Source organism: Aspergillus melleus (genome assembly GCF_016097325.1).
Source record: "Aspergillus melleus strain CBS 546.65 chromosome Unknown contig1, whole genome shotgun sequence".
NCBI classification, from domain to species: Eukaryota; Fungi; Ascomycota; class Eurotiomycetes; order Eurotiales; family Aspergillaceae; genus Aspergillus; species Aspergillus melleus.
Window position 1 is genome coordinate 4,436,917 of NW_025763370.1, and position 21,936 is coordinate 4,458,852.

The 21,936-nt window shown below is 49.8% G+C and overlaps 5 protein-coding genes across 5 annotated transcripts; 2 read left to right on the forward strand and 3 right to left on the reverse strand.

Moving 5' to 3' along the window:
• Positions 1-537: 537 nt before the first annotated feature.
• Positions 538-2,602, forward strand: LDX57_001574 (uncharacterized protein; the record flags this gene model as incomplete). The annotated part of the gene is made up of 2 exons (XM_046083219.1): positions 538-2,533; positions 2,577-2,602. 2 exons carry the CDS (start codon positions 538-540, stop codon positions 2,600-2,602), a joined length of 2,022 nt encoding a protein of 673 aa, XP_045939176.1.
• A 2,191-nt stretch (positions 2,603-4,793) lies between these two features.
• On the reverse strand, positions 4,794-8,361 carry LDX57_001575 (uncharacterized protein; the record flags this gene model as incomplete). Its single annotated transcript, XM_046083220.1, has 3 exons — positions 4,794-5,751; positions 5,800-7,374; positions 7,424-8,361. 3 exons carry the CDS (start codon positions 8,359-8,361, stop codon positions 4,794-4,796), a joined length of 3,471 nt encoding a protein of 1,156 aa, XP_045939177.1.
• A 2,234-nt stretch (positions 8,362-10,595) lies between these two features.
• ATP14 (ATP synthase subunit H) lies at positions 10,596-11,378 on the reverse strand. Its single transcript, XM_046083221.1, has 3 exons — positions 11,286-11,378; positions 11,145-11,226; positions 10,596-11,035 (listed from the first exon to the last, which is right to left on the reverse strand). The coding sequence occupies exons 1-3, from the start codon at positions 11,310-11,312 to the stop codon at positions 10,770-10,772; spliced, it is 375 nt and encodes a 124-aa protein (XP_045939178.1). The 5' UTR covers positions 11,313-11,378; the 3' UTR covers positions 10,596-10,769.
• A 139-nt stretch (positions 11,379-11,517) lies between these two features.
• On the forward strand, positions 11,518-13,929 carry SUA7 (transcription factor SUA7). The gene is made up of 2 exons (XM_046083222.1): positions 11,518-11,898; positions 12,101-13,929. The coding sequence occupies exon 2, from the start codon at positions 12,332-12,334 to the stop codon at positions 13,385-13,387; it is 1,056 nt and encodes a 351-aa protein (XP_045939179.1). The 5' UTR covers positions 11,518-11,898; positions 12,101-12,331; the 3' UTR covers positions 13,388-13,929.
• A 4,737-nt stretch (positions 13,930-18,666) lies between these two features.
• LDX57_001578 (uncharacterized protein) lies at positions 18,667-21,627 on the reverse strand (the record flags this gene model as incomplete). Its single annotated transcript, XM_046083223.1, has 2 exons — positions 18,667-20,618; positions 20,673-21,627. The coding sequence occupies 2 exons, from the start codon at positions 21,625-21,627 to the stop codon at positions 18,667-18,669; spliced, it is 2,907 nt and encodes a 968-aa protein (XP_045939180.1).
• Between the last annotated feature and the right edge of the window lie 309 nt (positions 21,628-21,936).

Here is a 21,936-nt window from a genome sequence, read left to right on the forward strand (position 1 = left end):
TCTCTTTCCTCCACTTCAAACAGTCGTCAAGCTTCCTTGCCTCTTCTACATCCGATCGGTGCTAATTCCATCTTTCATCGTTGGTTCTCATCTCCATCATGATGGGAGAGTCGGACCTGCATCTCTACGGAGGATGAGAGCGACTGGCAGCCAGTGGGCGCACCAAAACCCTTCTGCCTGCTTACTATTCCTTACTATCAGGGTGCCGAGCGTGGGTCACTTCTCTTGTCTGCCCTGCGCCACGCGTGTTCCGTGACGGTCTGGGGAAAAGCAACGCCGCCTGCGACGCTTCGATAACCTCACTCCTTTTTGCCCGGTATTCGCCCTCTCCGGCCCCCTCTCACCATCCACCTAACTCCCCCCCCGTCACCTCTTTCTTTTTTGCGCTGCCCCTTTCGGCCGCTTGGATCTTCCCTCCAATCGGGGAGCATGTCTGCGACTGTCACTCCTTTCCTTTCCAGACCATGATCCCGCTTAGTCCGGTATCTGTGACTGTGTCCAACTCGCACGGCTCCCCGGAGCCCTGTACCTGCCACCATGGGCAACGACGATAAAATCCAATACGAAGCTCTCCCTATCCCCACCTACGATGAGGCTACTGCCTCTCGCCCGGGCTCATCGCGATCCGAACATGATCCCGACGAACCTAGCAGCCATGCCGAAAGACAGGGCTTACTCCATGATGCCGACGCTAACACGACACACGAGGGACACCGACCCCGGTTTCATGGCTACCATCCCCCCACCGTCGAGTCCGCTCGGAATAGCGTCGACGACCTCGAATCGTCGGCCCCAGGGTCGGAAAGAGGCTCTCTCGAGGAACTGCAGCGGGAGCTCGCTCAGATGGACGTGGAGGACCCGAATCAACGGCCAAGTCGGCATTCGAGATTGCGCGCTCAAGTTTCCAAACGGTTCAACAGCCTAACTCGCACCTTGTCCTCGATACACCTCCCGCTACGTCGATACCTTCCAAACTTCCGTTTCACCGTCAACCTCGACACCGCTCGTTCGACAATGCAAAACCACGGATGTATGATCATGCTGCGTGTATTTGGTCTGCTACTGGTGGTTACCGTTGTTTATGTTTTCTTTGTTTCGGATATCTTCAACATGAACACCCGATTCATCATGGGACAATCCTACAGTGCAGCATCTGTGGAGAACTTTATCCAGGGCCACATCAACGAAACGAACATCGCGGAGAATTTGAGAAGGGTCACGCAGTTTCCTCACATGGCTGGCACCGAAGGAAGCTACGTGTTGGCCGAATGGATTGAACAAGAGTTCCGGAACGCCGGACTGGATGAGATCGAAATGGAAGAGTTTCAGGTGTATCTCAACTATCCCACTTCGGATGGAAGAAGGGTGGCTATCGTCGACCCCCCAGACCTGGCCTGGGAAGCGAAGCTCGAGGAAGATATTAAGGATGACAACCAGAAAACACCGGTCTTCCATGGTCACTCAAAATCGGGAAATGTTACGGGACCGCTTGTGTATGCGAACTATGGCTCCAAAGAAGATTTTCAATACCTGGCCGACCAGGGGGTCTCCGTGAATGGCTCTATAGCATTGGTTCGATATTACGGGTCTGAAACTGATCGGGCCCTGAAAGTTAAAGCTGCCGAACTCGCCGGTGCTGTCGGCTGTATAATCTACTCCGATCCGTCTGAGGATGGCTTCGTGCGCGGGGACCCCTTCCCAAAGGGACGATATATGCCGGCAGACGGCGTCCAAAGAGGCGGTGTAAGTTTGATGTCATGGGTTGTCGGAGACGTCTTGTCTCCAGGGTTTGCATCCACGCCAGACGAGAGCAAGCGACTCAAGCCGGAGGAAAGTCAGGGGTTAACAGGAATACCGAGCTTGCCGCTGGCCTGGCGCGATGCTCAGAAACTCCTACAAGCCCTCAAAGGCCATGGCTCCAAGGTTCCTAGGAAGTGGGTCGGTGGTGTGCCGAAGATCGATCAGTGGTGGACCGGAAATGAGGACTCACCCACCGTCAATCTCGTCAATCTGCAGGATGAGGTAGAAAGACAGCCCATTTATAACGTGTTTGGAAGGATCGTTGGCCTTGAACAACCGGAAAAGAAAATCATTGTTGGCAACCATCGGGATTCATGGTGTGTCGGCAGCGCCGACCCAGGAAGCGGTACTGCCGTCTTCCTCGAGCTTGTTCGCGTGTTCGGCGAGCTACTCGAACTGGGGTGGCGCCCCTTACGTACCATCGAGTTCGTCAGCTGGGATGCAGAAGAGTACAACATCATCGGCTCCACGGAGCACGTCGAGAAGGAATTGGAAACCTTGCGCGATAATGCATATGCCTACATCAACGTTGATGTCGGTGTCGGAGGCCAGGACTTCGAGGCAGCAGGTTGTCCCGTTTTCGAGCGTGTCGTCATGCAGATCCTGGCCCGCATCTCGGATCCGGTCACCAACGAGACGCTAAAAGACATCTGGGAGAAGAAACAGAAACAGCTGGCTCCTCTGGGTTCCGGCAGTGACTACGTTGCTTTCCAGGACATAGCTGGAACGTCCAGTGTGGATTTCGGATTCACCGGCCAACCATTTCCCTACCATAGTTGTTACGAAAACTGGGACTGGATGACGAAGTTTGGAGACCCAGGATTCCGGTATCACAAGAGTTTGGGCCAGTTCTGGGGCTTGTTACTCCTTCAATTTGCGGACAACCCGATTTTGCCCTTCGATTTGGAGATCTACGCGGAGCGTATCGCCGTCTATGTCACCGATTTGGAAAATTATGCCAAGTCCAAGAAGGTTCCAATCGCCCACAAAGATAAGGCTGGGCGAGATGCCTCCGTCACCTTCGAGGCTCTGTATAACGCCGCCGCGAAATTCCAGGGCGACGCTGCCAAGTTCCAAAAGTGGGCCCAGGTGTGGCACGACGCAGTCTGGGGATCTGGAGGCTTCGAAAACAACGTGATGGCTATTCAACGGATGTCTTATAATGCTCGGATGGCTGCCTTTGAAACTCATCTTTTGGATGATCGAGAGGATGGCGGAGTAAGTTGTTTTTGGACTAGAAAACAAAATTATTCCAGACTAACGATGTTGCTTTTCAGATACCCAATCGCACACAATTCAAGCATGTTATTTTCGGTCCCCAGTTGTGGTCTGGCTATGATCCGACCTTCTTCCCAGCTATTCGGGACAGCATTGATTCAGGCAACTGGACTCAAACCCAGGAATGGGTGGACCGAGTTGCGGACATCCTGCACAACGCCAGCGACCAACTCTTCCATAACTGACCTTGATGGCCTTTTCTTCTTTGACATACTCTTCTGATTGGACATACCAACCTGTTTTTTTTTATGGCTGAAAATCCTCACCCTTTTCCCGGACAAAGACACCTTATCTGATTTCATACCACCCGCCCCTCAAAACTAGTTTAGACCACTCCGCCGTTTTTAGACTCTATGCCACGCCTGTATTGACATCCTTCAAGTCAATGTGTTTGAAACACCTCACTTTCTGTTTCTTTTATTCGTGTCTATGTTCTCCAGCGGTGATCCCATTTCGTTTGTGTATGTCTGCCTCGTCAGGAAAAGGGAGGGACGCGTTCGATTTCGATACCTTCCCAAAGCTCCTATCTCCCTTGTGTTATATCCATCTGTCTATGCATCTATTGGTCTATTTCATTGTCTATTTATCTTTCTACCTATTCATTGATGGGTGTTTCTGGTCATTAGTTACGGATCTATTATCTTTGATATTGGCGTCGATGCTTTCTCGCCCTTCTTTCTTTCCCCCCTCTTCTAGCAATGTCTTCGTAATGCCGATCTCTTTATTGGGGTCTTCTTGATGCATTGGCGTTGATCTCTAAGGTAGAGAGAATTATATGCAAGGGAATGTACACTGCACGAGCACATACTCCGCTAAATTCTACTAATCTCATCTCGCCCAACCTTCCTCTTGCCTAACTAGATTAGATTAGATACTTAGAGCTTGCTTTGTGTGCAAGTTCACCTAAACTCGAACCAGCCAGTCATAATAATATAGAAAATGGATTCTTCGTTTGTATAGTTATAGTTATATAAATGAATAAGTTAATTAGTTACCTCTTAGAACTAGTCGATTAATCTAGATCAGGTAAACTAGGTAGGTATAGCAGAAAGATATGAACTCCATCCCATCCCATCCCAGCAGATGAATGAATAGAATGTCCGTCCTACAGTACTTTAAAAGGAAACACGACTGACTAGTAGCAACTCCTCATGCACGCACCGAATCACAAAAGATAAAATTACAAATGCAGAGAAACAGCTCCGAAACACCTAGATAGGAAGAGATCAATTGATGGAGAAAAGAAAAGTAAGGACCCTTGTGTCCATGCGCCGCTATATGTATCAGACGCCAATGAGTTGGATATATACAATGCCTGGTAATAGGGAAGAGCTTGAGAAAAAGAAATGAAAAGAGAAAAAAAGAACCTTTTGAGGGAGGTCAGAGAAAAAAACACAGAAAGAAATAGAGCAATGCAATTACCCCCTTTGTCCTTTCGGAGAATGATTGATTAGAAAGAAGAAAAGAAAAGAAAAACGCCTTCCCCAATCCCGGATTATGTGAAAAGACCAACGAGGTAAGAAGATTAAGAAGGGAACGGAAACTCAGAGAAAGATGAGACAATGAACGCCATGATGGTTCCCCATGCCCAATAGAAACAAACGGTCTATGTGGTCTAAGCAAAATCCAGAAATGTTGTCAAATCTCCGGAAAAGGACAAAGGGTGTATGTGATTAAGCAGCGCATGCACGCTCAACGCGACTGTCGGTGGTGACTCATTTTCTGAAACTCTCAACGCCCAGCGTTGGGGTTTCGACCATCCGATCGCAAGGGACACCTTCGTCACGCCTCCGAGAGAAGAAGCTATCGCATTCGGACACAATTTGCGCCCATTCGGCAAGAGCACGGCCTGCGTACTTACTTGCCACGAGAGTGTCCTTTAACGCAAGCGTAAGGTCTGGCTCACTGGTTGATTGTTCAGATGCCGAAGCAGTGTCGGATCCAGTCATAGCTGTGTCGTCAACCGCCGCCAAGTCGTTCTTCTTTCCATCCTCGGTTTGTCCGGCGGATGCGGAATCTGACGTTGATTCGGAGTCGTCGGATTTGACTATTGAGCTCCGAAGTTGTAAGTGTAATTGAGCCGCCACTGGGATGCAGGGAGTGTAAAGACGCTTGTTCCGACTAGGCCATTGAGGCCGGTCCATCCATTCTAGAGAGAATTTGAAGGAGTACGGCTGGTGGGCGGTTTTGGGACGAGCGAGCTCCCCCGAGTGACTCTTAGGGCGCCAGTGACCATCCAGGCACTTATCAGCTGCCACCGTGGTGTCCGATCCACCGGTGTCGGACTCGTCGGAGCTGCTTGTAGGCGAACTATCTCCGCTTGATTTGGCGCTTGACGACCCGCCAAACATGGCTTTGAGAAGATTCCATCGTTTCTTAGGGGGCGGAGGAATTTCAGGAGCTGGAGTGGGATCGGCGGGTTGTGAAGAGGTGTTACTGGTAGAGCTGTTTTGCTCGGATGGAACAGGAGGAACAACACGATCGAAAGATACGAATAGGTTTGCTGGGGATAGAGGATTATCACATCGGATGATGATGATCCTGCGCCCCGGTGCCGGCGTACAGGGGGCAGAAGACAGCAGCGCGGTGGCAGATTCTTCGGCCCGAGTTTGGAACGCAAGGAAATACCGCCAAATCCGAAGCAGTCGACCCGACAGCGTCTCATAGATTTTCCTAGTCTGATTAGCAGTTGTCCGTCCATAGGCAGAGATGTAAACTTACGTGTCGAGAGGAGTTGGATCACCGTTAAATCTACCTAGCCTCCAACACACCAGGCGATGGAAATAGGCACGAACCATAGGGCTCCAGTGATTGAAATAGTGAAAGAACAAGGGTTCATGCAAGAGGAAGCCGAGGCAGAGATCCTCCTTGCGCTCCTCGGAAGCAGTCCACGGACTCCAGATGGCGAAGAGAAACGAGAATACCCGTACTTCGGTCAGGGAATTGTGGCTTTGAATCATCTGCTTGCAAACTTGCTGCCAGAATTTCCAGTCAAAAATTTCGGGTTCCTCCGATGTGCGCGAGAAGCGAGTCATGATAGGGACAACTTCTTCCACAAAATCGCAAAGCAAGAAGCATGCATTGTGGTCAAAAAGCGACGTCATCTGGGCTGCCGTTTTCATGATTGTGGAAAATGATTCGGCGTACAAAAGCCGGGCTTGTTTTGGCTCGACCGAAGACTCGGAGAGAAAGTCTCGAAGGAGAATAATCAATCGATTCTCGGCCATTGAACGGTGACTGTTGGCAGCTCCCAGGGGAAGAGCCGAGACAGCCGCATCGGCGCCTTCGATAAAGTCGTCGAATGTAATGGCAGCGGCCGTGTGCGTATTTTCCGGCGCTTGCGGGATGGACTGCTTGTACAAAGTGTCCTCGAGAACGACAAGAAGTTGGGAATGAACCGGAAGCAAACCTGGCGCCAAAAGCCGCTGCCCTTTCTCGAGCTCGCAAGGCAGGGCATCGGCATACAAAATGTGTATATACTTGACAAAAACGAAGAAGAGATCCGAGTCACGGCCGCACCACCGCGAGACCCACGGGCTCTGCCACGGGAGCTGCGCCGTGCTCAGAGGAACGTCAGGCTTCTGGCGGAGGTATCGGACCAAGGGAGTATGTGCGTGGAAAGCAAGTGATCGCAGAGCCACGGGGAAATTCAACGCCAGGTCCTGGGTGAACGCGCGCGTGCTGTTGCTTCGGTCGACATTTGACTGCGCAAAGATTCGCCGAAACACGCTGGGCGGCGTGTTCCACAAGCGCACAAGGATATCTGCAACTCCGGGGCAGAAGAAGAAGGCGTAGGCGCAAGCTTTCCCGCAGAATGCCACCAGGCTAGCGGGGGCGTGTCTCATGGACATCCGTTCCACCACGAACGACATCTGAGAAAGTAGGTTCTGCGTGAAGATGTTCCGAATGTTGTGGTGGATGGATTCGACGAGGAAATCGGAGCCCGACGAGCCTTCCGAGCTCTCCGAGATAGAAGTCGAGGCGTGCTGCAACGGTTTGGGCGACCTTCCGCCGGACGGGGGCACGGGAAACGGAATCCTCCATTCCGGTCGGGTCATAATCCCAACTACAGCCTCGAGATAGACCGGCCTGTCCGTGCCTGATATGGATTGGTTGTGTTTGCCATTAAGCATCTCCAGTAGCCCGGTCCACCATTTGTTGAGTATGTTGACTCGGCGGTCCAGGTCTTCCGGGCGTAGAGATTTATAGGAAGGATCCGAATGATTACGATTAAGAAATGGTAGTAGTGATGAGCGAATGACATTGGCTTTCAAGGCGCTGGACTTTGCTTGGAACCTGCATCAGTTAGCGACTAGGCGTGCTTCGTCCGGCCCACGTCACTTACTTTTGAAAATCAGCCTCGAGGCCACGAAAGACAGCCCAGAGCTCGTCCTTCTTCCGTGGGACATCGACGCCGCCGTGGGCGTTGGCGGCAGAGGGCGGCAACTTGGGCATTGGGGGCAGCACCGGGGTGGACACATTGAAAGAGGCGGTGAGTCGTTCCAGCGAGGTCTTCGTCGAGAGCGGATGCGGCGACGGACTGCTAGGGGTACCGGGGCTGTCTGACCGGCTCTGCGTCACGACAGCTACCGTTGGACGCCGAGGGCGTTTGTTCAGAATCGTCCGCTTGCGAGAAGGGGTGGCGGGATCGGGTCCCGGAGCGGTATCAAGCTGAATGCTGGTCTTTGGAGACGAGGATTGCGAGCTTGGTGGTGAGGGCTCGTCGGTGCGCAAGGCCCGCACTCGAGCACTTCTCGCGGACGGGGCGGGCGAACGATGCGGTGCGCTGCTTGACGTCCAAGGTTTCCGGGCCAAGCTGACGAGCCTGCCGGACATCGAGCGCGCCTTGGAGGGGCGGGTGACAGGTTCCGGAGGGGCTGGCGTTTCCGAGGCCTGGGCCTCTAGAGGTCGTGTCTCTGTGGTCTGGGCCTCCACGACCGGGGGAGGCGTTTCCGGGACGTCGGCGGGAGGAACCAGGGTTTCCCCGTCCATCGGATTGGTCAAGTCTTCGCTCGAAACCGTAAATCGCGAGACCGCAATGGTTGTTTTCTCCTTGGAACGAAGGGAGGTCCGGCGCAAGATATCCTTCCCAGCAGCTACATCTTCCTTGGACGGTGATTCGGAATGGTTTGGATACGTCAAGTCGGAGAAGGTCCTTCGCAGACTGGGAGGGCAGGGTTGTTCGGCGGCGAGGTCGGGAAGGTGGTTGTAGCTGGCGGCACGGGACAGAAAGGCTTGCTCATCTTGATGGTTGTTCGTGGCCTCGGGGTAGATCGACGACATGGTCGACATTCGGGCAATGCGGGAAACTATAGATCCACGAGAAGGGGGCGCCCTGGACAGATGCACATCTCCCCCAGCCGGGATTGGATGGTAGGTGAAATAGGCGTTGAAGAGACCAGCTCCTCCATGTAAGACGATATCGAGGAAGGGTTAAACCATGTGCGAGAGTCGATGGTGGGGAGGTGGGAGAGCGAGAGAGGTCGACGGAGGAGGAGCGAGGGAAAAAGAATCCGCAGGACCGGGGGGGAAGCGAGGGTAAGGAAGATGACTATAAGGGGAGTGGAGGAATGGCGAGCGACCACGTCAATGCTGGCTAGCAGAGGAGCTGAAGCTGACAACCCAATAATAGATGCGATCTTAGTCGGGACCCTTTAAGATATACCCCAGACGAGGGATGATCGTTAGCCCAACGCCGGAGCGAATGAAAGGAAGGCGTATCTTTGATCGACGGAGGAAATTCGGTAACGAGAGGGCTGGGAAGGGGAGGGAGGGAGGTAGGAAGAAGAGGTCGGGAGAATTAATTGTGACCGTAGAAAGTCAACAAGGGAGAGAAGGAGATTGACAGAAAGGAAGAGAGAAAGTAGAAGAAGAAGAAGAAGAGAAGAGGAAGAAAGGAAAAGGAAAAGGAAAAGGGAGAAAAACGGAGGAGTGAATAATTACGGTACGGTTTGGTATCCGGTATAGTTGGGTATAGTTGATAGTATAAGTTAAGGTATAACTACACCGGTGTAGAGGGAGTAGAAGAGATTCTCTCGTATATAATCGAGTCTGATCGAAATCATACAATTCATCAGCTATCGACAATCATCGTCATCGTCGTCGCAATTCCTTCTGCTCGGTCTCCATCATCCTTCGCCATGCATGGATTCATCATACGTGCAGTGCAGACAGCACCATCGTACGCCCTCGACCGGAATCAAATCGACGATTATTGTTATCATGATTATTTTTGATTTTTTTTTTTTTTTTAAATTTCTATTTCCTCTCGCTTGGCTCGGATCTACCGCATGAAGATGCAAGGAAACCAGCCATGAACTCACCAGGAAACTCGGACTATTGCGAGGGATTCGTCGTAATGAACTCTATACGAGGCCACCCCGTTCATCCAACGCAGAGGGTGAAATTCCTCTCTTCTTTCATCATCTCTCGTGCATGCCAATCCTTCGTCGGAGTCTTGCCCTGAGAGTGAGCCAGCCAAACTATCAGTCGATCGTCTCATGCATCTCCACCTGAGTTCTGACCCGTCATCCTGCAAATGGCGTGCATGTACCCAACTCGGCGAGAGCTCGCTCGTTACTCACTACGGAGGCCCGTCATCAATCAATCAATCCGTCGACCTTAGCTGTCTCCATCGATTTCCCTCCAACCCGCCGGAGACAGGAACAGGTGGAATCCTATCGACGGTCCGGGTCGCCAGTGGCAAATCCCGCGAGTCCGACTCCCTGGAATGTCGTACAATCGAATAATCGCATACTTCTTGTGCATCCTTCGTACTCCGGGAAACAACCGCCGCATTCCACCCTGACGGCGTAAACAATGAACAGTCTTAGTGCTTAGGATCTCAGGCCCCTCCCTCGGCTCGACCGAGTCAGTCCGGGGCGCAATCGATCCCCTCTCGATGGAATAATAGAATCCCACATCTCCAAGGTCGTTACCGACAGTCCAGTCCTCCGGACCTCTGGGTCCCTCAACAAATTGGAGGCGAAACTTTGAAAAGGCGCAAAGAAAAGCCAACTAAAAGCCCGAGGATGGCGGTCTGGCGATGCTGATGGAGCTGTCATATTTCCACCCCATCGGCTTTAGTTCAGCTGGGAAAGGGAAAAAATTGAGACTAGCCTAGGGAAGAAGCTTAAACGTAAACATAAACACAATAATCAAACGTCGAAAGCCGGGGGAATCCAGCATGTCTCGAAGGGTTGGGGGTCCCGCCATGTGCGATGGGCTAAAAATGGCCCTGGAATGCTCGAGTTACACGGCGATGTCATCACGGACGGCTGCACTTTTCTTTCAGACTTTCAGTCCTGCCCGTCGGCGTTTTTCTCCTCCATCTCTTGCCTGCTTTTTTCCTTTCGTCCTGGTTATTGTCATGGAATGGTGGAAGGGAGAAACTTGGCACCGCTGATCCGACCGAGTCGAGTCGAGTCGGATATATCAATCCCGCTCTCCCGCCACGCCAATCCTTGCGTCCGCCGCGGTTCTACGCTCTACAGTGAACTGGAATAAACACAATCATTAATGTACGAGAAAAAGGAAAAATTCATATCCTCCAAAGTAGGTTTAATTTACAAAGTTCCTTCAGGACTTTTCTTCAAGGCCGATGGGAGACGTCGTCCGGTCTCATGTCCATTATCCTATAAAATCCCGACGTGGTTTTCCCAGACCTTGCCAGTAGGACCAAAAGAATAAACCTAGTGGGCATGAGCCTCCTCCTCGGGCTCCTCCTCGAACCAGCTCTCCTCGGCGGGGGCGGCCTCGCCGGCGGCAGCCTGGCCCTCAACCTCAACCTCCTGGCTCTCGTAGGACTTCAGCTCGTTGGCGAGGTTGGCCTCTTCGGGCGACTTGGGAGCAGCGGGAACGGCGAACTTCTGGACGTGAGCCTCGGCGTCACCGGGCTTGACGGGGGTAGGCTTGTAGGCGCGGAGCTCGCGGAGGTACAGCTCCTGAACGGGGTCGGCTGGAGATAAGGTCAGAGGACTGGCAAAGGGAAGAAGGCCGCCCATCAAATGGACAGCGACAGTAGAAAGTCCTTTCCTCTGCGGAAAAGAAATAGAGGGATCACATACCCTGACGGACGGCGGAGGTCAGGAAAGTGCGGCGAGAGGCAGAAGAAACCTGCTGGCGAGAAACGCGGGAGAAGAGCGAGCGCTACGGCCGAGTCAGCACGGACGGGAATCCATCGAGTGTCCCGAGAGCGAAGAACTTACCGACGCTCTGAGAGACTGAGACATCATCGCGACGGGGAGGAGGTGGTGAATAAGGGAGGGGAGGGGGGAACTTGGTAGAGGGAATCTGCGAAGGACGGCAATAACGAGGAGGTTCGACGTTCGACGTTTGTTCGGGAGTCGTCGGCTTGGCGGCTGACTCAGCGGTGTGCGGCTCCCGATACTTTCCCGTCCAGGTTTCCGCCTTCTTTGTCCTTCTGCCTCCTCCTCGTCTTTGTTTCCCCTCCTCCCATCTCGACCGTCTGTCTGTCGCTCGACACGGCCCTCTTGTCCTGAACCTGAACATCTTGACGTTGCTCTGTCTGCTCTCTCCGGCTCGACTCGACTCGACTCCTCTCGACTCGACCAGACCGACCTCAGCTGCAGCGCCTTTTCTGTCAGATTCGAACGACCCCATTTCCGTGATCACTCGCCACTCACGGAGACCTTGACTGGTTCATCGCGGTCGGACAAGCGTGGCTGCAAAGAGATAAACCGAAGTTACCGTGAAGCGGGAATCAGAGGATTCTCAGTCGGCTTCACCTCAAAGCTCCTCTCTCTCGGGGGACTGTTCGCAGCCCAACCAAGTCCGATATATCATCCGCCCCCCTAAAAGGTAAAAGCTGAATCTCACCAACTTTGCCATCAACACCTGTCCCCCCCGTGAGATGTAGAAGAGATGTTGATGGCAAATGGTTGGCCTGCCAACCATGATCCACCGTCAGAACCTGTTCTACCGAGATACTCCAAATCTCTTAGCATGGACATTTCTTCATTTCGCTTGGGTGCGTTCAGGCTAACATGGCTATGAAAGCAAGTGACGCAGAGACGTGACGAGCCTGTGCGAATTACGCTGCTGTTGTCCTCTCCTTTCTGTCGTTGCCGAGAGCAATCTGCGTCTCCGAACTGTTTGGTGAACTACAACCACCAATCTGTATTCGCCGTTCTTCCTTCGTTTTTGTGCTCGCAGACATAGACTTCCCTTTCCCGTAGGGAGCATCACCAAGCGCCACAAAGAAAGCCCCGGTTCCTTGGAACAGTCAAAGAAAATGGTTGCCGTTACGCCCGCTTCAGCTAAACAAGATCCCAACCAGTGGAAGAAAAACCTTTCGGCCCACGTCATCTGCCCAGAATGCAAGGAAGTGCCTCCTAATTTGGAGTTCCCGGGGTCCCATGAAACTGTGTGTGGCTCTTGTGGGTTAGTGCTTGCTGATCGAGAGATTGACATGCACTCCGAATGGCGGACCTTTTCCAACGATGACCAGAACAACGACGACCCGTCTCGTGTCGGAGACGCTTCCAATCCTTTGCTGAATGGAGATCAGCTGGAAACCCAAATTGCCAGCGGAGGATCGGGCCGTGTCCGAGATCTGTATCGTGCCCAGAACAAGCAATCGAGCGAAAAGGCCAACAAGTCGCTCCTTGCCGCTTACAAGGAGATCGGTGCCCTATGCGATGGGTTCAGCATCCAGAAGAACGTGGCCGACACCGCCAAGTACCTCTTCAAGATCGTCGACGATGCTAAGGCCTTCAAAGGCAAGTCTCAGGACGTGATCATCGCAGGCTGCATCTTCATCGCCTGTCGTCAATGCAAAGTCCCGCGTACCTTTACGGAAATTTTTGCCGTCACGAAGGTCTCGAGGAAGGAGATTGGAAGAATCTACAAGGCATTAGAAAAATTCTTCACGGCACAAAACTTGGAGAGACACAACAACGTTGTGTCGAACGGAGGTGTTCCCGACCCCAACGATACTTACACCGCGACTACGTCCACCAAACCCAGCGACCTGTGCAACCGATTCTGCAACCTCCTGGGTCTGCCATACCCGGTTGTCAGTACTTCATCCGCCTTGTCTGATCGGGTCACGACAATGGGAGATCTGGCCGGCCGTTCTCCCTTGTCGATTGTCGCCGCCTGTATTTACATGGCTGCCCACCTGATGGGTGAGGGAAGATCTGCCAAGGAGATTGCTGGAGTGGCCCATGTCAGCGACGGAACTATTCGCGGGGCCTATAAACAACTTTACGCCGAACGCGAGCGTTTGATTGATCCCGAATGGATCAAGAATGGAAAGGGCGATCTGAAGAATCTGCCCCCCAGCTAAGATATCCTACTATAATGTTTTTTGTTTACTTTCTACAATCTTTGCCGTCTTTGCATCCCATTCGATTGTCGATGCTTTGTCTAAACCATAACAAGATTGCTTTTCTTTTCATCCCTTTTCCTGTTCTTTCTGCCATGTTGAAAAATTGCATTGCGTTGATTCTTTTTTGACCAGTAATTTAGACTTCTATATTCTCTTGTTTCTTTTTAACAAGCTCATGATACCCAATCATTGAAAATCAAGACCAAAAAAAAGGCTATAACGAAGAAGAAAAAACAAAATAAAACAAGCAAACCTTTCAAAAAATAATGAAGCCATTCAAAGTGTGCTAAAATCATTTATTCGCGGTGCCTTCTCTTTTAAGCCGGTCTGAACCAAATCGACCATATATACTTACTTTCCTTTCTTTCTTCGATTCCATTTTCATTGATTTCCAAGATTGCCTGCCTGCTTGCTTGGTTTTCCTTGTCTGCAATTGAATTCTGATTCGAATTCACTAGTTTACCTGCTAGTTCATTAAGTTAGTTGGCCAATCCAGTTGTTACAGTATTTTGCAAAATCAGCTTCAAAATGCACATAAAAACATTTACTTCTAAAAGCAATGGCAAAACACGCTAGTCCATTTACAGTCTAGTACTCGGATAAATATTGATACAGAAATATATTGTATGAACTTGCGGTGTACCCAAATTACATACTTATCAAATGGTTCTAGACAAACAAGTCAAATATCCCGGGTATATGCCTTCTGCTGAAGCGGGCAGTTTATCAACAAAACAAAGAGCTCTCTCGCTCATCTATCATCATCCATCAGGAAACTAGCCTTTGGGAACAAACTATCCTAAAGCAGAACATTTAGTACTATAAACTGCAATATAAAGAATGACAAAACTTATACTTCTACTAATCATTTTTCTTAGCCTGTCTGCTACACCATCTCTTGCATAATTAATAGCTTGTTGGATTTGTATTAACATGCCACATCGTTAATAATAGATTTCTCGACAGCACTTATTTCGAGGCAATGAGTTATAGTTCCCACTATGTCGATGAGCACTCACAATTTCAACGTCTCAATTCTCTTGATACAATCCCGCTGTGCACTGCTCCCATCCCAGATAACTTCGGCCGGACATTCACGCCATCTGTGTGCAGTCTTTTTTTCAGCCAGATACTTGATGAACATCTCTATGCTCCAAGTGAGTCTAAATCAAACCAATTAAGATTTATCCCATTCGCTCTTTGGCGTCAGGAAGATATCCATTATCTAACTGAATGGAAAGTTACTTTTAATGTCCGAGTAGTTACAAGAGTAACAGAAACAAATTTGACGATGGCTCTAAGTGACAAAGAACGTTAAAACATAAGATAAAATGTGTTAAAGGCTGTAGAGTATTTCAAAATGAACAGATTCAATTAGATGATATCTCTATTGCTGCTTCAATAAATAACCGCTTGCAAGATGATATGCATCAGCAGTTCGAGACAGTTGATATTGATTGATCGATTATAGAAGAGCAAATCCTAAGATAAAGCAATCTGTTTCGCTCGAACAAGGCCAAAGACGAAAAGCTCAGACTTGATATTTGTATTAACTATCTAGCAAAAGATAATGACCAGGCTTCATCACGAAAAAAAGATAAAAGAGGCAACACGTCAATTATTAAAACGATGTTTGCTGGACGAGATGTTCAGATTAATGCTGAGCAGAGTTCTGGGCAGCTTTTCGTCTGGCGGGATGTATATAGGACAATGCGTTGTTCTGGATTATTGTGTGAAAATAAAGATGGGTATTGCTGGCAGGATCTTTTAGGAAAGAAATATTATAAACTTAGAACATATTATTTCAAGTGTTTTATTGATCTTATTAAAAAGGGTCTCGATCTTGACACTCACGACAATGTTTCTGATGAGATCTGTGAACAACTTTACGCCGAAAAACAATGGTAGTGGCTTAACAGACAACGGAAAACCCATAAATACTCTTCACCCGAATCACCTTGAACAATCTATTTCAACGTAATAAGCAAGGTGGCATCTGGTCATTGCACATATCCAATTAATAAACAGACATTTCTCCGAGGCGGAACCAAACATAGTCATCGAGACGAGTGGTCCCATTTGAGATCATTTGTCCCCCTTCCAAATCTTCTATGTTTCGAAGGAATTCATTGATATAATTATTGGCGGCGCTGAGATGAAGGATGCGTTCAATGGCATTATGAATTTGGAGGAGTTGAGGAGAAGAAGGATCTATGTTTCGGTCGGGAGTAAGGTAAATTGTAACAGTAATAGAGAGCTTTTCAACGCGATTCATGCGGTCTGGCTTTACGTAGTTAATTGTGTAAGTATGAGGTTGGATGTCAACGGGTTGAAAAGCAATTTCGAAGTTCTTGAATAATTTATGAAGATTATGAGTTATTGTTAGTGCATTTATTGGTCGATTAATGTCAATACCATTGATTAGATGGATAGCACTAAGATTGAACATTTTTAGGATTTTGTATATTATTTGTTTTGAACTCGTCTAGTCATTGTAAACTAGATATGGAAGACACTCAGAATATGTTCATTTATCAAGTTTCTTTCGCCCCTGATAAGTGACATTAGGGAGTGAGATATTATGTGTGTTATTTCCAAATATGTCACTAAGTCACGTTTTGAAAGCAATGATTTTCTGTTATCATCTTTGTCCATTCCGTTTATATCGATTTTGGCTTTCTTGGGCGTCGATTTTCCGAATAATGACACATTGGTGGTGATCACAGTTGAGGCAATCTTGTCAAAGATTTGAGACATGTTGTGGGGTGCCGACGGTAGTTTCGGGCGTTCTAATATGCGAAAGAGCCGGGGTAGGTTGAAGTGTTTTAATTGCAAGCGCTTTCACTAAGAACAGTAAGTACGCTGTGCTTCACGATGCATTTTAAGACGTACGGGGCAAGAAAAAATTGTCCACTAAGTACTTAGCAAACATTAGAAGGCTACCACTTAGAACATTTTTTTCTTCTACCGACCAGCCAGCATGATCTGATAGGTGTGATAAGATCTGATTAAGGCCATTTTGTTTTTCGAATAGCAGGTCCTGTCGGATGTAAGAGAAAAAGAGGTTTAGAAATTCGTCCTTTTCGGAAATCTCATTCTCCATATATTTAATAAGAGTAACTGATTTATAGCCACTGTCAACGATCTGCAAGGGTTTAAAGTGCACGATAATCTTCTCGAAAATCCGAATCGCGAGGTGACGGTTGTTTGGCTTCAAAGGTTGTGAGGAAGGGATAATGATATTTTTTAACGACAAACGATGTCACTTAAGTCGGGATGGACGTGACATAATAAACAATATATCATCATACCTGTATGAGAGTTTGCACAGTTGAATTGTAACTATGGATGTGGTTGTTTGAGGATGTGAGATTCGGATTCGGACTAACTACCTTGCCGTGCGGCTAATCATCTTCCGGTAAAGTGTATGGCATTATCCTCCAAACGAACACAAAAACTAGGATACATAAATATTCTAAGCAGTAGACGCTGATTTAGTTACTCAGTCGCTGCATCGTCTTTTTCTTACATCACATCTTCTTGATGATTATATCTGCATGCTGGAAGTGGCTTTTAGCACTTTGTTCTCGTTCGCCAACAGTGTCAACAATTTTTCAAGAATTTATCAAAGTCTTGATCAAGATGCTTCTCGTAAATCTGCTAGGTTTTCTTTACAAAAGCCTTTAGTTCAGCAAAGAACTCTTCAATTGAATTCAGATCTGATAAATATAATAGCAAATATATTAGTTTGACATCTGCATTCAAGCATATCTTTTCAATTCAATCTGAATGATAAAAGGATACATTAACTATCTATAACAAGAACAAACATTTTTTCTGCCCACTTGCCACAATGTTGAAGAAGCTGCTCAATAAAGTCTTCACATATAACAGTATCTGTAGAACTTTAAAAAACTCGAGAGTGGACAATGTCATTCTAAACATATGCGGGCAAAATTTGGTAACGTTTATCACAATGAAACTTCGAAACCTAAACAAATGTCATATCAAGCGATAATCAGTCTGTCCGTTTAATATCCATTTGTTTATCATATCCCGATTCATCCACAAAGACTACCTGATAAAAATGAAAATCGGATATATTATAAACATAATTATTTCATAAATCCTGATTTCGTTCTTTGATCTTTTGCCAAGCAATCTTTTTAAACTAATCAACAGAGATCAGAGTCTTGCTAATGCCTGAGATTAATACATGAATGTTGAATTCATTTTATAAAAATATAGCTATTTTATTTAGATATAGTGTAGATTTTTTGAGCAAACGATTGCAAAATGTTTCTAGCATTGAAAATGTGAAACTGCGTGATCGGCTAACACAGATTGACAATGCCCTGAAAGTGTTGAATATCTCTAGATTTGATCGAATAAAATAAACTGATTTGGAACTACATTCAACGACACGGGCAATTTGAAATATAGATAGCTCATTGCTTTTTAACATGTCAGTGATAAATTGAATTTTAAAAAGCGCGAGTCTTGGTGCCATGCTTGCGTAAGTAGGCCTTCCTGATATAAGCACGTAAATGGCCAATGGACTTGGATGAATCGCGGCAATTAATTTACGGATGGTTCATTTCAGTAGCAGTTTGGTACCGTAATAACAATGTCTCTTCTCCGCATTTTGAAGCTAATTTTGCAAAATACTGTACTTTCGTCCTACATTTAAAATGCGAGAACCATACAGATCAAGAACCCAATCCTACTAGTAAGGTAACTTAACCTGACCTAACCTAACCAAACTAGTTGGGTAAGTATAAAGGTAGATAGAGTAGTCAGTGTGTGGTGTTTGTTTCATGCCAAAGGAACGGAATGTACATGTATAAGACAACGGATCCAACAGAACATAAAAACAGAACAGGACAGGACAGAATGACCAAACCAAGTTAGTTACACTAAGCGAAGGTTGGCTTGTAGGTTAGTTAGTGGGTTATCGATCAAACCAGACCCTACCAGACCAGACCAGACAGACGTGCTCGAATGAATGGTCTGAGGTTTTCTTGCTTTAGAGATCAAACTGTAGTACATACTTTTGGGATAGTTCTATGGCTGAACGGCTCCACGGGAAGTGAATGAAGCAATGTACTGTTTGGGTGCATTATTGTTACGGTGGATCGGACAGGGAAGGAACTCTGGCACAGACAGGAGGATCAAAGAGAAACGAAAGGCAGATACACAAATACAAACACGCGAAGAAAGAGGAAGCTTCTCTGGTTTTAAGATCCACCATCCGAAAGTCTCTTTCCGTCGGCAGAGGCAGCCAGCTGTTCAGCAGCGGCGTCTATCTGCTTTTCGGGAGAAGAGGGAGGAGACGTGTGATTGGGGTCGGAGGCCGCGATCTCAGGTCTGGGAGGTGCGTCGACCGCCTCCTCCGGTTTGGTCACCGGCTCGGTAAAAGAAGGTACCGTGATGGGTTCAGTTGCTGTTGATGGCGCCGTGTCGGCGAGAGGTGGCTGGGACTCGGCGGCGGGGGTGACGTCTGGAGAGACGGGGGTTTCCTGACTCTCCAGCTTGTCCGGTGAGAACTGAGGATCCGCCGGCTCGCCGGCCAGGTTCTTCGCCAGAGGGGGTGCCATCGTGGCATTGTCCGAGAGGGAGGTATCAGGCGGCGTCACAGCGCGAGGTTCGGTCGTCTCACCATCGCCCACTGTCAGGTTGCCATCTTCACTCATTTGCCAAACATTCCACGTCGCGGTAATCTTGACCTCGGGAATTGTCGGCAGCTTTGGGGTAGATTTCTCGACTGCAGGCTTTCTGCGCGCCGGTCCCCGAGCTCGTCCTTTGCGAGCATCGCTCAGCGGAACCTTCTCAGCAGGGGGTGTCTCTTCCTTCTTTTCCTGGGGCTTCGGCCCTTGCGGGCCAAGCTGGAGACGGGAGTTGAGGTCGGTTAAGAACCCAGCCTTCAGAGCTGCGATTTTACCACCGCCGGGCCGGGCTGGCACTGCAGGTTTGGGCTTGGCCGCTGGATCTTTAGCTTCCTGATCATTGCCGCCATGAAAAGCAGGTTTGGCCGGTCGGTTCGGGACTTGAGGCTTGGGACGGTCAGGAATCTGGGGCGGCTGTCGCTTCTCGGTCGGTGAGGCGCCTGGCTTCGTGGACGCGTCCACTGAAGGAGGCTGTTGCGGACGTCTTGCAGGCCGGGACGGAATAACGGGTTTTGCCGGAACCTCGGGGCTTTTCACCTCCGGACTCTTCGCCTCGGGACTCTTCACCTCTTCTTCCGATGGTTCTATTGTGGTGACGAGTTTGTGACTCTCGGGCGCATCTTCCCAGATATCACGACTCGGGAATCGCTGTTTTGAAATATCCGGTCGGGTGGCAGGCTTCTCCTCTTGGTCCTCGGACTCTAGAATGTGCGAAGCAACTTTATGGGGATCAAGATGGCTCGTCTGGCTTCTGCGGAAGGACTCTTGCTCCGGAGTCTCGAAGACATCCTGTTTGGGAATGTCTGGCGTGGAGACGGTGGCATGAAGCTGCAGGCTGTTGGGAGAATCCTCCCAGATATCCTGACTAGGAAAACGATGCTGTGACATGTCGGGTCGCTTTTTGAAGCGCTCAGCGGCCGGGAGGACGTTGTTCTCCTTCTTTTCATCCTCGGGGAACAAAGGCTCGTATTCCTCGACATCCTCGAGCGGCGTGTGGGTGTCTTCCCGCTCGTCGCGCGAATTGAACCTGGCAAGGGTTGGCATGCCATGGAGGCTTGTAGATCTACTGTTGGAGCGACTATGGGCTGCGCTCGGGGTACGACTTCTACCATCATGATCGAAGCTTTCCCTTCGCCCGAAGGTAGGCGATACAGCAGGGTGTTGGAAGGCGGATTCCGGGCGCACCTCATCGGCAGCCAGAATGGGTTCTTCATCCTCTGCTGCGTCTTCTCCAACCCCACGGGTCAGAGTCTCCGGCTCCGGAGTCTGGGCAAATCCATCCGGATGGTGCAGGTGATGGTATGGTTCATCGACGTGAATGACGTCAGGCTTCTCCTGAGAAGCCTCTTGCTGGGCTTCTGATTCTAGAGCGGCCGTGGTTTCCGTGCGTAGAGGGGAATCGACGGCAGGGCGCGAGTCACGACGGGACTCTGGCGGAGGGGGAGAGAAGTGGTTGGTGTACTGGTCGCTGGCGATGTATCCAACCTCTTCTTCCGGGGTTCCGGTCACGGCAGGAGAAGTTCCTGGGCGTCGAAATTAGCTCAAGGCCTATACTGCCCGCTTTGGATAAAACCTACCAAGTCCCGAACCAGTCACCGCGGAGCCACGAACGATCTTATTCAAATCATCGCTGCTCAAAGCCCAATCGGGCCGGGGAGTCCCCACTCCGGGCCCGTATTGGCCCTGCTCCTCCTTGACGTACTCTTCAGGATGCTTCTCGTACCAAGCTTTCTCGAATTTGTCGTTGGGCTGCACCCCGTGTCCGTGAAGGCCGTAGCTACCGGGTGGGAGAGAGGCTTCGCGGCCACTGCGGGTTCGGTTGTGAGTGCGACCCGAGCGTGAACCGGCAAACTCGGCTTGATAAGGACTCGGAGAAGGCGCCTGGACATCACCGGCGTCGCGGTACATGGGGACCCTCTGGCCAATCTCCGGGATTCCATGCTCATCGACATTGAAAGACTGTCGACGCTCGGCGGATGCGGTCGAGGATTCGGCTCGCGAGCCGTTCCGAGAGTGCAGCGAGCGCGCAGAGCGGTCCTGCTGCTCATCCGGAAGGGGAGAAGCAACTCTCCCACCGATACCCGCCGCGGCAGCCTGGCGCGAATCCGTGCGAGTCACGGCCTGCACCTTGGCCTTGGCGCTGGCATTCGGCAGCGACGGTCTTGGCGCATGCAGTTTGAGATCGCTGCCCACGTTGCGAGTTTCCGCGGGGGTTGTATGGTGGCCTTCCGAGGCACTACCGACATCCAGGTCTTCATATTCGATGCCCTCTTCGCCAAGGGAAGGTATCGTTACGCTCGGGGGGCGCTGGGGCAGGTCGTTGGAAACCGTGCGGCTCAGACTTGCGCCATTGGGCGGTTCGTTCAAGGGCGACGGGGCGTAGCTATCACGCAGAGGAGAGATCGAGCGCTCGAAACGACGAGTGGGGCGAGGCGGGATTTTGGGTATCTCCCCGGAATTGGGCGCAAGGCCCTGCTGATGAGGCGACCTCGACGGCCGAGGAGGAACAACGGGGCCTGTTTGCGTGGCCATGGCGAACGAGGGAAAATATGCAGTATAAGACTGGAGAGTAATTAATGACACTTCAGAAGATACGCGTTAGTGCGGCTAGGCCCGGTAAAATGCAAGAATCAATCAATGACACAAAGCACAGTCCTGTATGTACGTGGCAGCTCTGTGCTGGAAGCAAGCTTTAAGACCCAATTGACAGGGGGCAAGGAATGTGAATAGCAGTCCGCCGGTTGCCCACTTCCTTGGTAAAGTAGATGGGAAACTTTGCTAGAAAAAGGGGACAATGCAAGCAAAGCGCAGAAAAGTGGTTCAGCGGTTGCGTAGATAAGA

What these genes read in the sequence shown, in the direction of transcription:
- ATP14 (XM_046083221.1), bottom strand. Translation starts at nt 11,312, where the DNA reads ATGATGTCTCAGTCTCTCAGAGCGTCG. An exon ending in CTCAGTCTCTCAGAGCGTCG is followed by an intron (nt 11,227 to 11,285) that starts GTAAGTTCTTCG and finishes ACTCGGCCGTAG; the next exon opens with CGCTCGCTCTTCTCCCGCGT. An exon ending in GACCTCCGCCGTCCGTCAGG is followed by an intron (nt 11,036 to 11,144) that starts GTATGTGATCCC and finishes CCTTATCTCCAG; the next exon opens with CCGACCCCGTTCAGGAGCTG.
- SUA7 (XM_046083222.1), top strand. Translation starts at nt 12,332, where the DNA reads ATGGTTGCCGTTACGCCCGCTTCAGCTAAACAAGATCCCAACCAGTGG.